This window comes from Anneissia japonica, unplaced genomic scaffold, assembly GCF_011630105.1.
Source record: "Anneissia japonica isolate Jap-2015-1 unplaced genomic scaffold, ASM1163010v1 scaffold287606_len166773_cov115, whole genome shotgun sequence".
In the NCBI taxonomy this organism is placed as follows: domain Eukaryota; kingdom Metazoa; phylum Echinodermata; class Crinoidea; order Comatulida; family Comatulidae; genus Anneissia; species Anneissia japonica.
The window spans coordinates 96,688-121,433 of NW_022734863.1; the positions used below are offsets into that span (position 1 = coordinate 96,688).

The following is a 24,746-nucleotide window of genomic DNA, read 5'->3' on the forward strand; positions in this document are numbered from 1 at the left end:
TCAGCTCCACCATGGTTGAGGATAAGGTGGGAAAATTTGAGGAAATAGTATCTCTAAATGGCCGGAAATGACACTTTTATATAGTAAAATTCATCATTATCACATCAAGGAGGTATAAAAATAAGTGATCACATCACCATTATATAGTCAAAATGAAGCCCCAACAAATTTCTTATAATCTTTTATCAGGAATCTAATTAATATCCAAGACAACTTAGGCCTAACTATAGCTTACTAAGCTTTAACTATATTATAATAATTGTGATCAACAAATCACAACTCACTTTTTCGCCTTTATCACAATTTTCTTCACTTTTTATAATTATTATCTATTATTACCATCGTCATCATCATAATTATTATTATTATTACTTGTAGTACTGTAGTATTAAAACAAAATATTAGAGAGCATGCAAAACGACAAAAACCAAACTGAACCATACAATATCACATTTCCGTATTTGAAAGACCTGGCCTGGGACTTATGGATTTAAGATTTTTTTAAAATCACGATTAGGCCTATGTGTTAGTATAGTAGGCATATGTATAACGTGTGCTGATGCATATTTACATAGATTAGAAATAGGGGGGGGGGTGGGAGAGCCGCGGCTCCCCTGTATACGTCCCTGCTTACAATACAATATGATTGTGACGCTTATAAAACGAACACACTTCACGACTGAGTACTAAGCATTCTTCATTTTCTTTATTTCCGTCAAAAATCAAAACAAACCAAACCAAAACAAGCAAATCCTAAAACAATGAATAAATCAGTTTGTATCAATAACACAGGAGCAAGTAGCTTCACATGTGGAATAACAAATTATTCATCATCAATCAATTAAGATATTTCAGAAGAATACATAAATCATTAAGACTCGATATATTAAACAAACTAAATAGGCCTAAGTATATAAAAGTAACATTAAAATTAATAAGAAATCATTTACTATCATAATGCATACATTATTACACAGTAAGAGTAATCATAGCATACTAAAGTAATCCGGTAACACTTACATAGGCAATACAAAGAGTAATAACAATCACTAAATGAAAATAATAAATGATCGTCAGTTATACCATATTATAATTCATCTAATCGACACTCCTAGCAAACACCGGGCAAGCTGACTAAGTAACCAATGACCAATCAGTGAACGGTATGGTACTGTACGATATTACAATCTGAATAACTGCAATGGCAATACAAAATATTGCTAACAATGCACAAAGTAAAATATTAAATGTAATGAATTCATAATTAATAGTTATCATAAAATGCAATCTCTGTATTGGCACCTCATACAATGATTCACTTAACAAATTTAATTAGTTAACTCTGATCAAGAACAATAAGACTATAAGTAATAGCAGCTTTATTAATTAAAACAATCGTATTCACTCGCCTAACCAATTCAATTGTTATTAAAATGCATTTAATTTACTATCAATATAGCCCTATAACATCTTGATTTGTTTGTTTATAGTATAGCGCCACCATGAGTTGAAATATAACTATCGCGTAATTAGTACAGTCATCATCTACTTCATGGTCAGCCTACAGTAGGTGGCCCAACCATGCCTATTATCTTTGTACAGTATCTATAAACTACATAAAAAGTGCATTATACACTACATGCATCTCAAAAGTTAAACTGATAATTAATATGAAAATAATTCACAAACTTATTGTGAAACAGTTAACTAAAGTTCAGCATTATATACACAAAAATAGTTTTGTAATCTGATCTGCCAGGTAGTCAGCAAAGTCTTTCACTTAAACCTCTTATAAATATTACCAAGTATAAACTAATATATGGTAAACACTAACATATTTTATATAATGAACTTATCAAATCTAAACAATACTCAAAACTACACCCTTTCAGAATGATAAAACTTTAGAGATGTGATTACTGTCCTGCTCCAGAGGAGTTTGCAGCAGTAATGAAACACACTTAAGAAAAAACTGCCTGTTACCAAACAAACTTGATTGGGGTATTAATGCACCCTCTATTAACCCTTTAAAATGAGATGAGCTATTTACCCTCATCAGGGTAATAATCCAATTGGGCAAGCTTGTGGTTAGTGGTCATTGGGCAGTTTGTGGAAAATACGGTGTACGGTAAGAATGGCTCCGGTAAAAATGGCCCAGGAAAAAATGGCCCCGGAAAAAATGGCCCTAAATACAGTCTGCAAATGCAATTAGTATAAACAATCCGCAAATGAATAGGTGTTCGCGCAGGTAGGGGCTGTGTCCGCAACTGAATAGGAGTTTGCGCCGGTAGGGATGTGTCCGTAAGTGATTAGGCATTCGCGCTGGTAGAGACTGGGTCCACAACTGAATAGGCGTTTGCGCCAGTAGGGACTGTGTCCGCAAATACATAGGCGTTTGCGCCGGTAGGGGCTATGTCCGCAAATTAATAGGCGTTCGCACAGGTAGGGACTTAAACATAACAATAACAACAATACAGTAATAACAAGTTAATAATGTGACTAATGATTGGTAAATAAAATATTTGTGTATAAATATACAAATTACAAAGAAATACAAATAACAAATATAATTCTGTATATTGGAAGAATTCAAAGACTAATAAGACTACAAATAAGAATAAGACTGGTGGATATCAAACAAACAAAACTACTTATTATAACATTAATAACACTATTTAGTGATTGGTATTGAAAAGTAAAATAGAAACTTTAGGTCTGAAGACAATTACTTAGTCAGACTCACTATCCTTGAGTCATCTAAACATACCTACATGGCTAAACTTTCTTTGATATACTGTAGTTTTGTAGCGCGGCTTTTGTTTCTATATTTCAAGCATTTTAAATAATAGCTCTGCACTTTTGCATATTTTTATATTTTATTAATTCTCCTATATAACTGGTATGCATTTGATGTTCACTGCTATAGTTACTCATATTGGATATTTTCATGACACTGCTACATACATTTCAATTTCATTATTATTTGAGAGGTTATTTTTAATGTTAGGATTGGCCTATTCAGGCCACTACCTACAGCTTCTAATAGCAGTTATATAGCAATCACTGGGTTTACTATTATCTGTTAAAGTTTTTTGGGGCTGGGGTTGGAGCACATCAGCAGTTTACCATTGAATAGGCCTTTGCGGCGTCATGTATACAAGTATTCTTTCTGGCAAACAAATTTGTTTCTTAAAGCCCTGAGAATGGACACGGTTATGTAATACCAAGGACATTTGAGCTTTTGGTGTGCAATTCAATGTAGTTGATAGAAGCTTTTTAAATACAACGTAATATGATACTTAATTATATTAACTTACAGAATTTGCTTTATATTAACATGATAAATGACATAAATATAAAATGTATATAAATATTTGCAATTCATACATAATCTCAATATATAATAGAAATACTAATCTTAATATACAATAGAAATACAAATGCAGTAATCCAACAGTAATGTTTTATTATTATTGGTGATCCGCTAACGTTAGCGGATCACCTATTGTTATTGTCAGGATCATCATCATCATCTTCATCTTTTTTTGGTGATCCGCATCTAGTGCGGATCACCTATTGTTATTGTCAGGATCATCATCTTCATCTTTTTTTTATTCTTCTTTCTTTCTCCCCTTTTCTGTTCGCACGATATCTCAAAAAATGCCACGAGTTACGCACAATTGCCGTCAGCGAACATTTGGCTTGGTTTGGAATAGTCATGGTAAGCTTTTCAACGCGCTCAGTCATGCGTGACGTCATCTACGCGCAATTTTGTGTTTTTACATTATCGATAATATCAGCCTAACCAATTGCCATTTTGAAATCGTATTAAGTGAGCATTAACTTCGGGTTAATGTTGAATGTACTGTACCCTAATTTGACGCGTGCGCTTCATTACGCGCGCGTCAAAATTTCAAAATGCTCAAAATCACTTTTTGACTAAATTAGAGCACGTTTTAGGCCATTTTGAGCATTTCGAAATTTTTTAAAATTTTCCACTACGCGTGCGCATTTTTACGCGCGCAGCACTTACGGAAGCTAGACATTATGTTTTTTCACATAGTTTTTGTTCCTGACAATGTTTTCACAAATTTCCATTCCTTTCGGTCATCTTTTGGCCAATAGCAATACCGTACGTGCACATCAAACATAGGTATCTTTGCGCGTATTTGTGCCGCTATACAGTGAAAATTATGCTAAAATCAGGCCTATTTTTAATCAGTTATATCTCCTTAGGTTGAAAGGTGACCCCCAATTTTTATTACATATTCTGAAAGCACATGAGTTGTAGATATGATTTTATAGATCATAATGGCTGATCGGATATTGTGACGTCATCATATTGGCATCTGAATTCAAAGAAAGTGACTTATAGCTATGACGTCATATTTGAAAATACGCATTTGAGCGTATCTCGCTTATCCTTGATCGATCGTCTTTCAACTTTGAGTATGTTATAGCCGAGACAATTCTCTTTCATATATTTGACTTCTTTTTACATTTTGATGACGTCATCATGGTCAAAAAATTGTTTTTCTGACCCCCTCATTTCTCTTTCTTCAAAACGTTGATGAGCCCATATAATCTTAACCATTCGTCATTTCTAAATCATATTAGGTGAGCATAAGCTTCAGGTCAATGTTGAATGTTATGTACCTTAATTTTCCGTTCGCGCATTTTAGCGTGCAGACGCCATAAAGCGTGAAACTCAGAGTAATTTTTTTTACAATAAAGGTGTGTCGCCCAATGAAGTTAAAATGCATTACCAGCAAAATCTCGTGAATAAATATTATCTAAAGTTAGTCACAGCATGGAGGTATTATTGAGAAAGAGATTCACTTGAAAAATCTACATGCACGCAGCACTATGCAAATGAACCAAGATAAAAGCTGCCGCAGCGCGTGAAGAATGTTTGCGCGATGGCTTGGAAGTCTGATGTCTTCCCCGCCATCAAATTTCAGCAGGCATATTTTTTACCAAAAAACTGAACATGGCGAAATGGAGAGCACCTTCTTTTCTCGATGCGCACTACATACATTCAATCACTATGGCTGCGCAATCGTTTCCATTTTGAAGCTGATACATTTATCTCTCATAAAATATAAAACATATTAATATTTTCAACCAAAAAAGTTTCAAATTGAATGTAACATTTACATGACCTTTAAAAGTATAGTATATTTCAACTTCAATTTTCATAAATTGGACAAAATTCGCTAATTCTAACGGATATTTATTAATAAATAATTGAGGATTATAATAGAGTTAACTACTCGAAAAACCATTCCAAAATCAGAGTATTTTTCATTTTCACGCTGCCTAAGCATTTTAGTCAAACCAGTCAATTTTTAGACAAAAATAATTATAATGAACACAGAAGTAATTACAACAGAAATGTTTTGTGAAATCTGTTAGTCAAATATATGCACATAATAACACACTAAAAGTCCGAAAAAATCAATTCAGAGGAACATTGTTAATTTTAAAGATGAGTTTAATGAGTTAAAATCAAATGGTTTATCGCACAACTGCTATGTTGAAGCGTATTAAGCCATGTCATTGCCAAGCTGTTGCAAAAGAAAAAATGTTCATAAGGTAATATGCCCGCGCACGATCCAAAGGCGAGGAACACATCGGTTTGTCGTGTCAAAGGGAATTGTTGCCGAGTGATCTCCTTCTCAATAATACTTCAATAGTCACAGTTTCCTATGTCTTTCTTTTTTTTTTACTTCTAGTGCATCCTTCATGCATAAGTTTTTGTCATGAATTATGGTATTATGTGCATTATTACATGAGTAAATATATTACATTTATTCAGAATTTTCACAACAATTTACATATTACATATTGTTAACATAGGCATCAAAGGTATACAAAACACCAAATATACAAAACATACAAGCACAGAATACCAGGTCGCCCAGAACCCCCAGCACCTAACGGAAGGGAAAATGCCCCAATGAGCATCATGCAACAGTAATAATGCCGTGCACCATCAGACACCCCTCACAGTGTACTACCCCGAAAGGTGCCAGTGATCATGGGCAACTCTCAAGATATAAATTTATTAAAAAAGGTAAGGTTTATACATCTATAACATACTCCAAACAAATACCAATAAATGTATATTGTTCTTGTGAGCAGGATACTGGCAGATTAGAATATAAACTAATCATTTAATAAAGCATATTGTAACCATTAAATTTTATTATTATTATTATTATTATTATTATTATTATTATTATTATCATTATTATTTTATTATTATTTTATTATTATTATTATTATTATTAATATTTTTATTATTATTATTATTATTACTATTATAGAGTAGGGTCTACCTGCAGAGGAAGATAAATAACGGTGACATCATGAAAATGAAGACACAGAGAATATACACAGCTATCAGGTAGTCAGGTACTGATGATGATGCATTAACGTTACCTGGTGATGATGCATTAACGTTACCTGGTGATGATGCATTAACGTCACCTGTAAATGACAAATTTATTTGAAAAAGTAATGTAAACAAGCACTTGTTTTAAAATGTTGTTGTAATACATAGTTATTTTACATGTGACTTTACTGATGTTATAATAATTAGACTGCTATTGTGGAAATTTTAAACAAGAAAGTTGACAAAGTGACTGAACAGTATACAGCTTTCAGAAAAAAACCACTATAATGTGACTTTGTATTAAATTTGAACGACATTTTTTTTTAAATTAATGGTATTATACTCTCGTATTTCTAATTATCCATATTACAACCTAATACAAACGGGTGCCGATGTCCAGCCGAATTTACCCGGGGTTTCGTAAGATTCCATGCATTTTAGAAGCAAACCCAGAACATAACGCATTTGGTCATGGGTTATGGGTGGGAAGGGACACAAAGTGTATTCTCTTAAAATGAAAAGTGCAGGCTTAAACAACACTGATGGTGAAGAATGCAACAGAGCATTTTAAATAAAAAATTTTACAAACAATTAAAAACACCTTATATTTCATGTCTCATTTCTTACATGGCCGGGTTCTACAAACCATATGCTTAAACAACAACAAGCACAAGCAACATCAAAAGTTAGAATTTATTGAAGATGTAGATCCTCAAGCGATAATTTGTGACCACAAACTGATGAAGAACTATGTAATGCATTTTTAAAATTTAAAAGTGATGCATTACGGTGAGGGGGATAACTTGCAAAATAATGTGATTTGAGGTGAATTTTAACTACTGATGTGTGGGCAGTGGATAAGCTAGTATTTTTTTTTCAGGGGGAGGGGAGTGCGTAACCCTCGCACATTATATGCCAATACATAGCATACCTTGCAATTTACCCTACGGTCTAGGATATCATTTATGGGGTGGGGGTGAGGGTGGGCTATGTATTTATGGGTGTAACTATAGCGTGCAGCGTTATCTGAGGGCCTGAGGCCGGAGACGGGAGTGGGTGTGGTTATCCTGTCCTCCCAAAACGAGATTAAAAAAAAAAAAAATTAGGACTTCTAGATGGCTGGAAATTGCTGGGATAGGAAAAACTAGATCTATTTTTTTTTTGGTCCGACTGCCCAACAAGCTTTGGCTGAAGGGGGGGGGGGAACCTTAAGCCCCCTGCGGCGCCGCCACGACTACACTGGCACCGCACTTGCCAAGAATTTTATGTTGATAATAAATATTCATGACCGAACTCAGTGTAGTGTGACGGCTAATGAGTCTTGATGGACACCAGATTTGACTCAGAAACAACTAGACTTTCCCCTGTATGAATAAACGTTGAAAACTTTGGAGTTATACCAATTAAATAAAAATGATGAACGTCGGAATATTATTATTCTAAGGCATGCCGACTTTATACATGCAGTTCCAAGACTAAATGTTATAAAGTGCAAGAGGCTGATCATCGCGCCGTGCCAGAAAAATATTCTCCATAGGAAATATTTCGTATTGACCTGTTTTCGTACGTCAAATGTGGAAATCTATCAATCTCTGCAAAAGAATGTTTCAAAACCATTCCTAAGTCTGTCATATGTAAAATATATGTGATAATTTGGACATCCCAGATAGTGTGACTCAACCAAATAATAATTTAAGGGTGAAACACAATCTTAAGTTATTAATTTGAAAGATCATAATTATCGACTTGAATGAGGCTCAGGAAATTATAGAAAAGAGTGCCCATGTAGACCACTCCCTAAAATAAGGCAGATGTTTTGTTGGCCTGTATAACCAATCTCTGTTGATGAATCTATCATCATTATGATCAAAATACTCAGAAGATCCATGCGTTGGTATTCTCTCTAATGCGACACTGAAGCCTAGCTAGAAGGGTAACCCTCTATAAAGATGGTTTAAATTTAAAAAAATCTATATATAAATAAATAATAAATTGACTGCAAAAATGCATTTTTTACCCTTGACCCTATATCTCATATCAGGAGACAACAGTGACATTAAGATGCGCACGCGAGTCATGACGTGCGCGTACGCATGAAAAATTCTTTTAAAATGCTCAAAATTCTTTTTTAACAAACTAAGTTAGAGTATTTTGCCATTATCAGCATTTAATTATTGTTCGCGCACACTTCCTCGTGGGTCAAAGTGCGGCGGATCACCTAACTCGTCCTCAGTGACGAGTTCAAATCTAGTTATTGTAGTGTTGTTGTAAGGTGCAGATGAATTTACCTTTTGTGAAACATATTCCATCGGTGATCGTGATGTCATCTAAAGCAATATGACCAACAGAACTACCTCCTACAATGCCTTCAAACATCATCTTGAAGGTACTGTTTATTTCAACTGAAATTTGTCCAAGTCGCCAGAGGTTCACTGGGTTGTTTCTACTTGTCCATGCAATTGTGTCAACAGTACTTTCTGTATTGACTATGTACACATTCAATATATTCATTGTTTCCCCGTACATGTGGTAAAACCACTTGACGCATGTGCCGTTTGTTGCAGGATATGACAATGTCCAAAAACGAGCGGTTTGGTTGAAGTAAAAAGTACGGATGTATATGTAGGAACCTGTTGGCAAATGATAAAATACGTTAAATGTTTTGGTTCAAGAGATATTGTTGTTATATCTCTTTGTAGTTTATTTTATTTATTTCGTTTGTAGTTTTAGAAATATTTTAATTAAGAATTTACAATTTCATTTAGGAAATTTAAATTCATGCCAGCTTTTTAGTACCTTGTGATGTTTCGTAGGTGTGGTCATATTGAGGGCTAGTACCAGATTTGAGTGTTGATCCAGATGTTCTTATCCAATCAATATCATCGTCTTCATCTTGTACAAAGTAACAGATGTATGGATCCTCAAAATCACATTGGTATTGTGCTGAAACACAAATCCCAAGACCAAATTAATTGGTGATCCGCTCCGCTAGCGGATCACCTCTTGTTATTGTCAGAGATCTTTTTTCTTTTTTTATTCTAGCTTCTCCCCATTTCTTGTTAGCACGATATCTAAAAATTGGCACGGGATTCATACATGCACGCTTCAAAAAACATTTAGCTTTGCCTGGAATAGTCACTATAAGGTTTTCAGAGTGCGCAGTTATGCGTGACGTCATCTACAAGCAATTTTGCGTTTTTACATTATCGATCATATCAGCCTAACCAATTGCCATTTCGAAATCGTCAATGTTAAATGTAATGTAACCTAATTTTACGTGTGCGCGTCAAATTTTAAAATGCTCGAAATCACATTTAGATTAAATTAGAGCACGTTTCAGGCCATTTTGAGCATTTCAAAATTTTTTGAAATTTACCACTACGCGTGCACATTTTCACGCGCGCAGCACGTATGGAAGCTAGAAATTAATTTTTTTGTCACATTTTGGGTTCCTGACATTGTTTTGACAAGTTTCCAATTTTTCCAATCACTCTATGGCAATAACAGTGCCGTACGCACGCATAAAAAATAGTGACCTTTGTGCACATTTGTGCTGATATACAGTGAAATTTTGCTAAAATCAGGCCTAATTTTGAACAGTTACAGCTCTTTAGGATGAAAGGTGACCCCCAATTTTTATTACATATTCTGAAAGCACATGAGTTGTAAATATGATTTTATAGGTCATAATGGCTGATCGGACATTATGACGTCATCATCTTGCCATCTGAACTCAACAAACTGAATATTATCGATGACGTCATTTTAACAAATGCGCATTTGAGCGTATCTTGCTTATTCTTGATAGATTGTCTTCCAACTTTGTGTATGTTGTAGCTGAGGCAATTCTCTTTCATATATGTGGCATTTTTTTAGATTTTGATGACGATTAGATAGCTGATCGAACATTGTGACGTCATCATATTGCCGTCTGAATTTTTTTTAAATTTATTTCTTTTCTCAAAACGTTGATGACGTCATATCATCTTAACCATTCGTAATTTCTGAATAATATTAAATGGGCTTATACTTCAGGTCAAGGTGTAATGTTAGATATCTTACTTTTTAGTTTGCGCGTCTTAACGTGCGCGTACGCGTGCGTCAAAAATTACTTATAATTATGCCTATTTATAATCAAATTTAGCTAGGATGAAAGGTGACCCCCAATTTTTATTACATATTCTAAAAGCACATGAGTTGTAGATATGATTTTATATATCATAATAGCTGATCGGACATTGTGACGTCAACATATTTCCATCTGAAGTAAAAAAAACTGAATTTTTATATATGATAAAGACTATGAATGATCATTACTCCTTCACCAACAGGCGTTTGTCAATGAAAGTTGATACATATATATCTCATATCAGTAGACAACAGTGACATTAAGATGCGCACGTGCGTCATGACGTGCGCGTACGCATGAGTAAATCTTTTAAAATGCTCAAAATTCTTTTTTAACAAACTAAATTAGCGTATTTTGCCATTATCAGCATTTAAATGTTGTATAATCCGCACCGCGCACACTTCCTTCGTTGGTCAAAGTGCGGCGGATCACCTAACTCGTCCTCAGTGACGAGTTCAAATCTAGTTAACTGATTGTAATTGCATTTGTTAAAACAGTTACTGGAAACAAAAGTACAATAATTCGTAACTTTGTTAGGAAAACACCTTATCGTAAATTTGCAAGAATTTCAATAATAATGATTAAAAAAAACACATTCCAAATTTCACTTCGAGTCACAAGTCACTGTTCCATACTGTTAATTGTATATTACCAAAAACATTTTTGTTTTGAAACTTTAAATTTTAAATTACTTATTTAGCTTCTTAAAAACTATTATTGGTTCATGCAATTTGTTTGAACTAAAGACGACACCTAAATACAAAGATTTAAAATTGCAATTACATTTAATTTTAATTCCATTTTACTTTAAAAGCACAAATAAACAAGGTCTCTATGTGCCTGACAACATTGTAGACAAGAAATAATTAAAAAAAAGACAAAAAAAAAAAAAAATCAATAAACACCTAGAAGCACCCAAACTGAAGTATGGGGTTATACCATCACCGGCAACTGGAGATCTGTGTTTATGTACTGTGCTCCAGTTAGCATCAGTTAACACTTGATCCTTTCTGGGATCATTAGTAAAATAAGTAATAGATGAAGAAGAGATACATACATTATCTCAGTTGCAAACTGAAACTTAGTATTCATTCTCTTAGTTTAGATTTATGCGTATTATTTACAATCTTTTCAGAAACTCATCATGTATACATTTTTAACCATGTTCTCCACACTATGTTTATTATTATATTTAGCTCAATACATAATGCACATTATTTATCGCAGTAAAAACTTACATATACTGCAAGTTGGTCCAACAAAACCAGACATACACTGACAGTTTTCGATTCTGTAATCCGAGACACAGACTCCGCCGTTCAAGCAGTCAATATCGCAAGTTTCTTCAATTAGAAATCAAATATTAATTAGTGACATACTCTGTTCGTATTAAAATAACCTCATTGCTCATCACAATACTAATTGTATAAAATTATTATTGTACTAGAAAGTTCAACGCCTAAGTAGGTTATAGACTCCGAAATGATAAGTGCAATTATTCAACAGAACAGATATTAGTTTTTCCAAGTTTTAGGGTAAGTAATTAGAGAACAAACGATCCGACATATTAACATTTTTTATCCCCGCCGTAACTTCCCACAGCAATGTTAAATATGTTGTCTGAATTTTTCTTAGTCCACGTTGAGTAAATAATATCTGCTTTGTCTTCAGAGATTCCGGTGTGCTTTCGTGCGTACTAGATATCGTCTGTTAACAATATTTGTGATAGATAATTAGAGTTCCACAAATTTAAAAGAGGTGGACTTTATGGTTTGTGCTGGATGGGTTTAAATCATTCAGTGACAGAAATGGTGTTTTTCCATTTGTTTATTTGTGTTTTTGTGAGCCGGTCATGGTTTATTCGGTCTTGCCTATGATTTTTGATGGGTTTAAGAGTCTACAGTTTGGTTTATGAAGAAAGTTTTCGTTATGGTCTTTGAATGTTATGAAAGCTTTCGTCATCAATGCAGGTTTCTATTTGGTTCAAATTTCAAGCTTTGTAACAATTGATTTGGTTGCGTTGTTAATTTTGTGGGTGCTGCCTTCTTTTCTCTTCTTTTATGATATGACGTAGTGATGTTTTTGTGTATGAGTTTATCACACTACACTATACTTTTTAGAAGTTTGTTGTTTATCTGCAATATTGGATGAGTTTACATGCTTTGCTGGTGATATTTATGATCTTTGAGTGTGAGGAAAGCCATTTTTACAGCAATGTTTCCCCTTAATTTTAAAGTTGAGACTATAAGCTTTTCTAGCTTTTCTACAGCTGCACTCTGTGTGAGCGTTTCAGTCATTTGTAAGAAAGTCCATGGGGGATATATATTAAAATTACTTATTTAAGTTACCCCCTTATTTTTCACAGACTGTTATTATAGGGTGTAGGTGGTGAAAGCAGAGAGACGAAAGGGCTAGTGGCAAAAATAATATTTATTAAAGTGTATTTTACCGTTTCTCAAACATGCCCCATCGATGATCCTGACGTCATCTAAAGCAATATCACCTGTATCACCACTTCCTACAATTCCTTCAAACACTATCTGGAAGGCACTCTTTGTTTTAACTGACAGTTTTCCAAGTCGCCAAATGTTTCCTTGATCGTCTCTATTTGTCCACGCAGGTGCACCAACGGTACCTTCTGTATTGACTATGTACACATTCAATGTGTTCACTGTGGCCCCGTACATGTGGTAAAACCACTTGATGCATGTGCCGTTTGTTGCAGGATATGACAATGTCCGAAGACGAGCGGTTTGGTTGTATCGCTGATATGAAGTTTCGATGTACATGTAGGAACCTGTAGGCAAATGATAAAATAAATGTTTTAGTTTAAGAGATATTGTTGTTCTATCTCTTTGTAGTTTATCTTATTTCTTTCGTTTGTATTTTTAGAAATATTTCAATTAAGAATTTACAATTTCATTTAGGAAATTTAAATTCATGTCAGCTTTTTAATACCTTGTAATGTTCCGTAGGTGTGGTCATATGTAGGGCCAGTACTTAATGTGTATGTTGATCCAGATGTTCTTATCCAATCAAAATCATCATATTTATCTTGTTCAAAGTAACAGATGTGTGGATCTTCGAAATCACATTGGTATTGTGCTAAAACACAAATCCCAAGACAAAATTAATTAACTGATTGTAATTGCATTTGTTAAAACAGTTACTGGAAACCAAAGTACAATAATTCATAACTTTGTTAGGAAAACATCATAAATTTCCAAAAATTTCAATAATAAAAAACAAACACATTCCAAATTTTACTCACATAAAGTCAAACCGGTATCCACAACATATTGTTTCATAATGTTAATGATATAAAAATTACCAAAAACATTTTTGTTTTAAAACTTTAAATTTTACATTACTTAATTAGCTTCTTAAAATTGTATTACTGGTTATTGAAATTTCTTGTTTGAACTAAAGGCAACATTCAAATACCTTAAAATGGTTAGCTAATAAATTCCCTTTCCGAATGTTGTCTCATACTATTTTTCGTTTAATAATAAAAATAAAAATAATAATATTAATATTAATAATATTAATAATAATAATGTAATAAAAGTTTAAACTGTCGATCACAACACAAATTTCCTTTCCGTGAAATTTGTTTGTGATCAAAAGTTTAGACTTTTATTACATTCGAACACCAACACAGATGAGCTATTTTTCGAATAATAATAATAATAATAATAGTAATAGTAATAATAATAATAATAATAGTAATAGTAATAATAATAATAATAATAATAGTAATAATAATAATAATAATATTTATAACGCAAATAAACGAGGTCTCTATGCGCCCGACAATTTTGTAGAAAAGAAACAATAAAAAAAGACAAAAAAAAAAATCAATAAACACCTAGAAGCACCCAAACCTAAGTATGGGGTTATACCATCACCAGCAACTGGAGATCTGTGTTTATGTACTGTGCTCCAGTTAGCATCAGTTAAGTCTTGATCTTTTCTGAGATCATTATAGTAAAATAAATAATAGATGTAGAAGAGATATATACATTTATATACATTATCTCAGTTGCAAACTGAAACTTAGTACTGATGTTGACATTAATTTTTTAATATTCATTCTATTAGCCTACATTTATGCATAATATTTACAATCTTTTCAGAAACTGAACATGTTGTATACAATTTTATTACCATGTTCTACACATTAGGTTTATTATTATTATATTTAGTTCAATACGTAATGCACATTAATTATCGCTGTAAAAACCTACATATATTGCAAGTTGGTCCAAGAAAACCAGGCATACACTGACAGTTCTCGATTCCGTCATCCGAGACACAGACTCCGCCGTTCAAGCAGTCAATATCGCAAGTTTCTTCAATTAGAAATTGAATATTAATTAGTGACATACTCTGTTCGTAATAAAATAAGCTCATCGCTCATCACAATACTAATTGTATAAAAATTATTATTGTTATGAAAATCGCATTTGTCTTTATATATATATATACATTGATTGATATACATTGATTATGTAAGCGATAGATTATTGGTGGTGCTTTTGAGCCAGCTTTAATACTAAGACTTAATTGCTAGTGACTAAAAAACAGTATACAATAATTAAAGAAGAAATAAAATACAGTGAGATTTATATAAGGTCCTATATAATTTAAACAATTGTGGAATGGAAAATTGATGTAGGAATATTATAGTAGTTCTAAAATTATATGTTTAAATTATATAATGCATGATATGATGACTATTAAATACAATTCAGAAATCAACGAACATAATATAATGTACATACGTAGAAATATTTATATAGCATATATAATCTATATAGCATATATAATTAGATACTTTATTCATAGTGAATTGTTGCATATTTGCATATGAAGGCTTTGATATATATATATATATATATATAAAATACATAGTGATCAGAATTATCAATGAAATTGATGCAATTGACGCTGTTGCCTCGGTTATACATACATACAGACATGAAAGTACTGCAAGAAACTTTGACTTATGTATAAAAAAAAATTCTGCAGATTTTAAAATGCAATTATACAAGGCGCTGGCATCTTTATTTCCCTGGTTACTGGATACTGAATAAGCACATCCGCACATTGTGCAACTTTTCTGCTCCCTGGAGAGTATCCCTGTCAATGCTGCTTGAACGCACACGACCCATACATTTATATTATGCCATACCATCCTACAAGGATCAACGTCTAAGTAGGGTAGAGACTCCGAAATGATAAGTGCAATTATTCAAAAACAGATATTGGTTTTTCCAAGTTTTAGGGTAAGTAATTAGAGAAAAAAGGATCCGACATATTAACATATTTTATCCCCACCGTAACATCCTACAGTAATGTTAAACATGTCGTTTGAATTTTTCTAAGTCAATGTTGAGTAAATAATATCTGCTTTGTCTTCAGAGATTCCGGTGTACTTTCATGCCTACTAGATATCGTCCGTTAACAATATTTGTGATAGATAATTAGAGTTCCACAAATTTGAAAAGAGATGGACTTTTTGGTTTGTGCTAGATGGGTTTAAATCATTCAGTGACAGAAATGGTGTTTTTCCATTTGTTTATTGTGTTTTTGTGAGCCGGTCATGGTTTATTCGGTCTTGCCTATGATTTTTGATGGGTTTAAGAGTCTACAGTTTGGTTTATGTAAAAAGTTTTCGTTATGGTCTTTGAATGTTTATGAAAGCTTTCGTCATCAATGCAGGTTTCTATTTGGTTCCAATTTCAAGCTTTGTAATAATTGATTTGGTTGCATTGTTAATTTTGTGGGTGCTGCCTTCTTTTCTCTTCTTTTATGATATGATGTAGTGATGTTTTTGTGTATGAGTTAATCGCACTACACCTAGTTACTTTTTAGAAGTTTGAAATTTATCTGCAGTATTGGATGAGTTCATATGCTTTGCTGGTGATATTTATGATCTTTGAGTGTGAGGAAAGCCATTTTTACAGCAATGTTTCCCCTTAATTTTAAAGTTGAGACTATAAGCTTTCCTAGCTTTTCTACAGCTGCACTCTGTGTGAGTGTTTCAGTCATTTGTAAGAAAGTCTGTGGGGATATATATTAAAATTACTTATTTAAGTTACCCCCTATTTTCACAGACTGTTATTATAGGGCGTAATAGTTATGAAAGTGTATCTTACCGTTTCTCAAACATGCCCCATCGATGATCCCGACGTCATCTAAAGCAATATCACCTTTATAGCCACTTCCTATAATTCCTTCAAACACTATCTGGAAGGCACTCTTGGTTTCAACTGACAGTTTTCCAAGTCGCCAAATGTTTCCTTGATCGTTTCTATTTGCCCACGCAGGTGCACCAACGGTACCTGTTGTATTGACTATGTACACATTCAATGTGTTTCCTGTGGCCCCGTACATGTGGTAAAACCACTTAACGCATGTGCCATTTGTTGCAGGATATGACAATGTCCAAAGACGAGCGGTTTGGTTGTTGTAATGCACATAAAGAGTTTCTAAGTACATGTAGAAACCTGTAGGCAAATGATAAAATAAATGTTTTGGTTTAAGAGACATTGTTGTTATATCTCTTTGTAGTTTATTTTATTTCTTTCGTTTTTAGTTTTAGAAATATTTTCATTAAGAATTTACAATTTCATTTAGGAAATTTAAATTCATGTCAGCATTTAATACCTTGTAATGTTTCGTAGGTGTGGTCATATGGAGGGGCAGTACCAGATTTGGGTGTTGATCCAGATGTTCTTATCCAATCAAAATCATCATCTTCATCTTGTACAAAGTTACAGATGTATGGATCCTCAAAATCACATTGGTATTGTGCTGAAACACAAATCCCAAGACAAAATTAATTAACTGATTGTAATTGCATTTGTTAAAACAGTTACTGGAAACCAAAGTACAATAATTCGTAACTTTGTTAGGAAAACATCTTATCATAAATTTTCAAGAATTTCAATAATAAAAAAAAAAACACATTCCTAATTTTAGTCACATAAAGTCAAACCGGTATCCACAACACATTGTTTCATAATGTTAATTTTTGTTTTAATACTATAGATTTTACATCACTTAACTAGCTTCTTAAAAATTGTATTATTGGTTCATGCAATTTCTCGTTTGAACTAAAGATGACACTTAAATACCTAAAGGATTTACAATTTCAATTACATTTTATTTTTAATTCAATTTTACTTTAAATACCTTCTTTTCTGACTACATCAATAATATTATTATTTTTCCATTTTTTTACAGCACATAGCCAAAGTCATTGAATTACTTATGTAAAGTTAAAATGGTTAGATAATAAATCCCCTTTTCAAATGTTGTCTCTATACTATTTTTCGTTTAATAATAATAATAATAATAATAATAATGTAATAAAAGTTTAAACATTTGATCACAACACAAAAAAATTTCCTTACAGTGAAATTTGTTTGTGTTGTGATCAAAAGTTTAAACTTTTATTACATTCAAACACCAACACAGATGAGCTATTTTCGAATAATAATAATAATAGTAATAGTAATAATAATAATAATAGTAATAGTAATAATAATAATAATATTTATAGCGCAAATAAATGAGGTCTCTATGCGCCCGACAATTTTGTAGAAAAGAAACAATAAAAAAAGACAAAAAAAAAATCAATAAACACCTAGAAGCACCCAAACCTAAGTATGGGGTTATACCATCACCGGTAACTGGAGATCTGTGTTTATGTACTGTGCTCCAGTTAGCATCAGTTAAGTCTTGAACTTTTCTGAGATCATTATAGTAAAATAAATAATAGATGTAGAAGAGATATATACATTATCTCAGTTGCAAACTGAAACTTAGTACTGATGTTGACATTAATTTTTTAATATTCATTCTATTAGCCTACATTTATGCATAATATTTACAATCTTTTCAGAAACTGATCATGTTGTATACAATTTTAACCATGTTCTGCACATTAGGTTTATTATTATTATTATATTTAGCTCAATACGTAATGCACATAAATTATCGCTGTACAGGTCATATGTAGGGCCAGTACTTTAATGTGTATGTTGATCCAGATCTTCTCCAATCAAAATCATCATATTTATCTTGTTCAAAGTAACAGATGTGGATCTTCGAAATCACATTGGTATTGTGCTAAAACACAAATCCCAAGACAAAATTAATTAACTGATTGTAATTGCACTTGTTAAAACAGTTTAGGGCCAGTACTAGATGTGGGTGTTGATCCAGATGTTTTTGTCCAATCAAAATCATCATATTCATCTTGTATAAAATAACAGATGTATGGATCCTCAAAATCACATTTGGCTCGCGCTACAAATTATACAAGAAAAAAAGTAACTGCAGTACGTAGTCTCAATAATAATTCATGACTTTAATAGTAAAAAAAACTTTTACACTTCAATATACCAATAATTTTTGGCAATGAGTTTAATCATATTCTTATTTTATATCGAAAGAATTCAGAATGAATTTTCAAATTATTTAAAAAATTCATGAACTTTACTATTTTACTCGTATAAAGTCGAACTGGCCATTAAAATACTTCCATATGTTAATGGTAAACTATACAACATTTTTTTTTCACATTTTCAATAATATATTACATTATTTGTTTCTTTATAACATTATAAGTGTAATTTTTTAATTCTGGGTCCAACAACACTTAATACGGCAAGTTGTATAAGTTTTTTAACACCTTTTAGGTTTTTTAATTCTAGATAATGGTATACTTAAAACATTTTGTATTAGTGAGATTTGATAAATGTGTTCCAACTCCTCTACAAGCTTTACTTGTTTTCTATCTTATTTGATGCTACTAAGGATAATATTTGGGATGTGAATTACTTAAAATTGTTAGTGTAATGTTTTCTAAAGTGGAGCTATTACTGCTTCACCAATGCATTTAGTATATTGATGCCTTTCAAAATATGTTTGGTAATTGATTAGTTTCTATCTAGACCAACTGCACAATTATTAGTTTTTTCATTTGTTAGCTACATTTCCAACTGGTTCACTGGTATAATGAACTGTTCAGTGGGAGTAACACTATCGCGGGTAATAATAATAACATTGATATTAACTTTTAAACTTTAATAATTTCAGCAAAGAAATATCTATACTAATAAACAAAACAGAAAATAGGAAAAGCCAGGTGGAGAGCCAAAAACAAAGTAAATATACTTCGTACATGTTGGCCCTATGGGGAAAGATGCTCACGATGCAGGTTACACTCTTAAAATTTTAATGATAATTGTATGATGATTGAATTGACGTCCCAGTAATAAATTTAATATTATGTATTTTCTTGTATATTTAGTATATTGTAATTCATGTCTTATTATCCTTGTCAAAAGTTGATGTTTTAGTTTAGGCATCAATTTATTCTGTTTGATGTCTTGTATATTTTATCCATTTGTATTGTATATTTAGATACCTTTCAATCAACATTTCTATGTTGCCTTCTGAGCTTTTGTTTTATACTAATAAGTGAATATGAATATAAAATCAAATTATCAGAAAATAATCAAAATCGAGTACTGTATATTTCAAGTAAGCTGTAGAAAATAATCTTTGTAGGAAGTAATGGAAGGAGAGGATCATATTTTTCTTATAGTAGGACTTTTCAGAGTTTGGAACTGTAAAAGAAAATATTTTTTTGTGTTGGGGGGGGGGGGATGAGTCTAGCAAATAGTGTATGATGTATTTTAGCCTGTCTTGTGTTATAATCATTGACTTTGCTTTGCTGTTTCTTTCTTCTTTTTTTTTTTGTTATTTCATTTTCAAAAATATACATTGAAACACAATTAGAGTTCCACAAATTTGAAAAGAGATGGACTTTTTGGTTTGTGCTGGATGGGTTTAAATCATTCAGTGACAGAAATGGTGTTTTTCTATTTGTTTATTGTGTTTTTGTGAGCCGGTCATCGTTTATTCGGTCTTGCCTATGATTTTTGATGGGTTTAAGAGTCCACAGTTTGGTTTATGTAAAAAGTTTTCGTAATGGTCTTTGAATGTTATGAAAGCTTTCGTCATCAATGCAGGTTTGTATTTGGTTCCAATTTCAAGCTTTGTAACAATTGATTTGGTTGCGTTGTTAATTTTGTGGGTGCTGACTTATTTTCTCTTCTTTTATAATATGACGTAGTGATGTTTTTTGTGTATGAGTTTATCGCACTAAACCTAGTTACTTTTAGAAGTTTGTTGTTTATCTGCAGTATTGGATGAGTTCACTTTTAGAGGTTTGTTGTTTATCTGCAGTATTGGATGAGTTCACATGCTTTGCTGGTGATATTTATGATCTTTGAGTGTGAGGAATGCCATTTTTACAGCAATGTTTCCCCTTAATTTTAAAGTTTAGACTAAAAGCTTTCCTAGCTTTTCTACAGCTGCACTCTGTGTGCGTGTTTCAGTCATTTGAAAGAAAGTCCGTGGGGGATATATATTAAAATTACTTATTTAAGTTACCCCCATTATTTTTCACAGACTGTTAGTATAGGGCGTATGTGGTGAAAGCAGAGACGAAAGGGATAGTGACGAAAATAATATTTATTAAAGTGTATTTTACCGTTTCTCAAACATGCCCCATCGATGATGCTGACGTCATCTAAAGCAATATTTCCTGTATTACCACTTCCTGTAATTCCTTCAAACACTATCTGGAAGGAAGTCTTTGTTTCAACTGACAGTTTTCCAAGTCGCCAAATGTTTCCTTGATTGTTTCTATTTGTCCACGCAGGTGTACCAAGAGTACCTTCTGTATTGACTAGGTACACATTCAATGTGTTAACTGTGGCCCCGTACATGTGGTAAAACCACTTCACGCATGTGCCGTTTTTTGCAGGATATGACAATGTCCAAAGACGAGCGGTTTGCTTGTTGTATTGCGGATTTGAAGTTTTGATGTACATGTAGAAACCTGTAGGCAAATGATAAAATGAATGTTTTGGTTTAAGAGATTTTGTTGTTATATCTCTTTGTAGTTTATTTTATTTATTTCGTTTGTAGTTTTAGAAATATTTTCATTAAGAATTTACAATTTTATTCAGGAAATTTAAATTCATGTCAGCTTTAATACCTTGTAATGTTCCGTAGGTGTGGTCATACTTAGGGCCAGTACCAGATGTGGGTGTTGATCCAGATGTTCTTGTCCAATCAAAATCATCATATCCATCTTGTATAAAATAACAGATGTATGGATCCTCAAAATCACATTTGGTTTGCGCTACAAATTATGCAAGAAAAAAAGTAACTTCAGTTACGTAGTCTCAATAATAATTCATGACTTTAATAGTAAAAAAACTTTTACACTTCAATATACCAATAATTTTTGGCAATGAGTTTAATCATATTCTTATTTTATATCAAAAGAATTCAGAATGAATTTTCAAATTATTTTAAAAATTCATGAACTTTACTATTTTACTCGTATAAAGTCGAACTGGCCATTAAAATACTTCCATATGTTAATGGTAAACTATACAAAATTTTTTTTTCACATTTTCAATAATATATTACATATACATGAACATGCATTTAAATTTAATATTGTGTATTTTCTTGTATATTTAGTATATTAATATATACATTATATTATATATTTAGTATATATATATACTTGTATATTATAATATAAGTCATGTCTTATTATCCTTGTCAAAAGTTGATGTTTTAGTTTAGGCATCAATTTATTCTGTTTGATGTCTTGTATTTTTTATCCATTTGTATTGTATATTTAGATACCTTTCAATCAACATTTCTATGTTGCCTTCTGAGCTTTTGTTTTATACTAATAAGTGAATATGAATAAAAAATCAAATTATCAGAAAATAATCAAAATCGAGTACTGTATATTTCAAGTAAGCTGTAGAAAATAATCTTTGTAGGAAGTAATGGAAGGAGAGGATCATATTTTTCTTATGGTAGGACTTTTCAGAGTTTGGAACCGTAAAAGAAAATATTTTTTTGTGTTGGGGGGGGGGGGGATGAGTCTAGCAAATAGTGTATGATGTATTTTAGCCTGTCTTGTGTTATAATCATTGACTTTGCAATTTCTTTCTTCTTTTTTTTTGTTATTTCATTTTCAAAAATATACATTGAAACACAATTTCGTCAACACAGCGACATCATAGCAAATTGAATTAATACGGAAGGAAATTTATACAAAAATTAAATCACAAACTCTGATGTTTCTTTCTTCTTTTTTTTTGTTATTTCATTTTCAAAAATATACATTAAACACAATTTCGTCAACACAACGTCATCATAGCAAATTGAATTAATATGGAAGGAAATTAATACAAAAATTAAATCACAAACTCAAAATCATTTCCCTAATATAAGAACATTTTACCAATTATGACAAGAGTGAACCTCCTCGGCAGAATATTAAAGCAACCTTTCCCATTACTTTAAATGCAGCTATTATTTATTATTATTTCTGGCAAGGATAGACTTGATCCTTTTTCTATATGTTAATACATAATAAACTATTTAATGTTTGGTATATCAGTTTATATTTTACATCTAAAATATATTTTTGCTAAGAGTAGCATGTTGTTAACAATATAATTACTGTACTATTATTGACACTAAACAATATCTTTTTTTTTATAAGCATAGGGAATATATATGCTTCCTGTTGAAACATTCAAGTCTCTCCAGGTAATAAGACGCTATGGTAGTCATAGAATAGGTGCAACAAACTTGGATAGCTCCTTACATAGATTACATATTGGTGAATCGATTATCTTAATCATAAGTAGAAAATTATTTGTTGCAATGCGTCTATGAATAAAATTAAACTGAAAATTCTTTAATCATGTGTCTAGAGTGCAATTACTGTTAAATTGGACACATAAAAATCGTTTATCAGTATAATGACTCTACAAATTCTGTTTCCCATTTATCAACAGATGCTGTTGTTAATGAAACATATTTCTTAATTAAACTGGAATTATTTAATTATGATTTTCGTTGATAGAAAGGTGTGAATTGTCAAGGTCATGCACTACATTTTATCCAGTGTTAAGGAATAGCGCTTACACTGCCGTTGTACCTAAGGAATTTTGTTTGTATATTAAATTTTTGTTGAAATTGATTAAATGACACCTGCTGTCCAATCATAAATATATTAAACCCCCGTTTTCCACCAACTAAAATAAAATATAGATTTGCCATCAATCAGTATCAAACTATAAAACCATACAGATAGCAAGGTGCACTCGTTGCCGACTGATAAAAATTGAATTTTGACCAGGCCATGATCACATCTCAATAGAAACCATGGGAAATTTATTGGAATATAATTGAATTAACGTCAAAATTACATTCAAATAAATACATTTTGAAATATTTGTTAAATTCGGGGACAAAGAATAATTTCCACTTGCATTATTATTTTTGTCTAGGAAACGTTTGACCCATGCGACTTTATGGGCCTCCATAAAACTTTTGACGTACAGCATGTTCAAGCTCAACATTCATAATTGTTGTATATTATTGTTGTATTTAAAATTTAAATTAACATATTTTGCACATTCTTGAAAGCAGAAACTGGTGGAGGTAGCAAAATGGAAAGGTAGTAAATTCATTTTGGAATGAAAAACTTGTTATTAGTATAATTGTTCCAAAGTAAGAGCTCGAGTCTTCCATATGCGCATAGACAGTTACATGTCATTAGGCTTTCCTGAGTGGCCGTGCGGCCACTCTGAATTTTCATTTAGATTGTACTAATATTACTATGTACATACTAATATTACTATGTCTATTATTTCCTATTCACATAATGCGGCATTTGTCGGAATTAATACCTAGTCCAGAACATTTTGAGAATTCTTTTATAGGCCTAATTCTAAAAGCTGTAGATTTGAATTATATTCATAATCCTGATAATAATGAAGTATCGTCTGCATATTGACTTATTTTTATCTATTGTCTTTTATAGTGATACCGTACCTTTTATATCTATTGTCTGCCAAATTCTAATTGCGAACATTTCAGCACATAATATAAATATATATGTAAGTGTATGGGTATTTTAATTGAATAAAAACAACTTGAGTCATCAGCAAATAAACTAAATGACATCTTTTATAAAGAATTACAAAACATACTATATGCAAATAAAATTTCTTAGTTTTCACGCAGACTTTGTTGTAAGTTTTATTGTTGGTCAATGCTATCAATGTTTGCAACATTTTAACGACTTTAATC

General features: G+C 31.9%; 1 protein-coding gene across 1 annotated transcript in view; it reads right to left on the reverse strand.

Moving 5' to 3' along the window:
• LOC117116511 (MAM and LDL-receptor class A domain-containing protein 1-like) overlaps positions 1-24,746 on the reverse strand; it is a gene marked incomplete at its 5' end in the record, with an annotated part of 70,379 nt that overhangs the window by 33,157 nt on the left and 12,476 nt on the right. Inside the window, 11 exons of the mRNA XM_033260573.1 lie at positions 6,342-6,468; positions 8,686-9,027; positions 9,194-9,340; positions 11,765-11,869; positions 12,976-13,323; positions 13,485-13,631; positions 14,774-14,878; positions 16,688-17,038; positions 17,199-17,345; positions 21,100-21,450; positions 21,610-21,756. Coding sequence (XP_033116464.1) covers positions 6,342-6,468; positions 8,686-9,027; positions 9,194-9,340; positions 11,765-11,869; positions 12,976-13,323; positions 13,485-13,631; positions 14,774-14,878; positions 16,688-17,038; positions 17,199-17,345; positions 21,100-21,450; positions 21,610-21,756 — 2,317 coding nt within the window. The remainder of the gene's footprint in view (positions 1-6,341; positions 6,469-8,685; positions 9,028-9,193; positions 9,341-11,764; positions 11,870-12,975; positions 13,324-13,484; positions 13,632-14,773; positions 14,879-16,687; positions 17,039-17,198; positions 17,346-21,099; positions 21,451-21,609; positions 21,757-24,746) is intronic.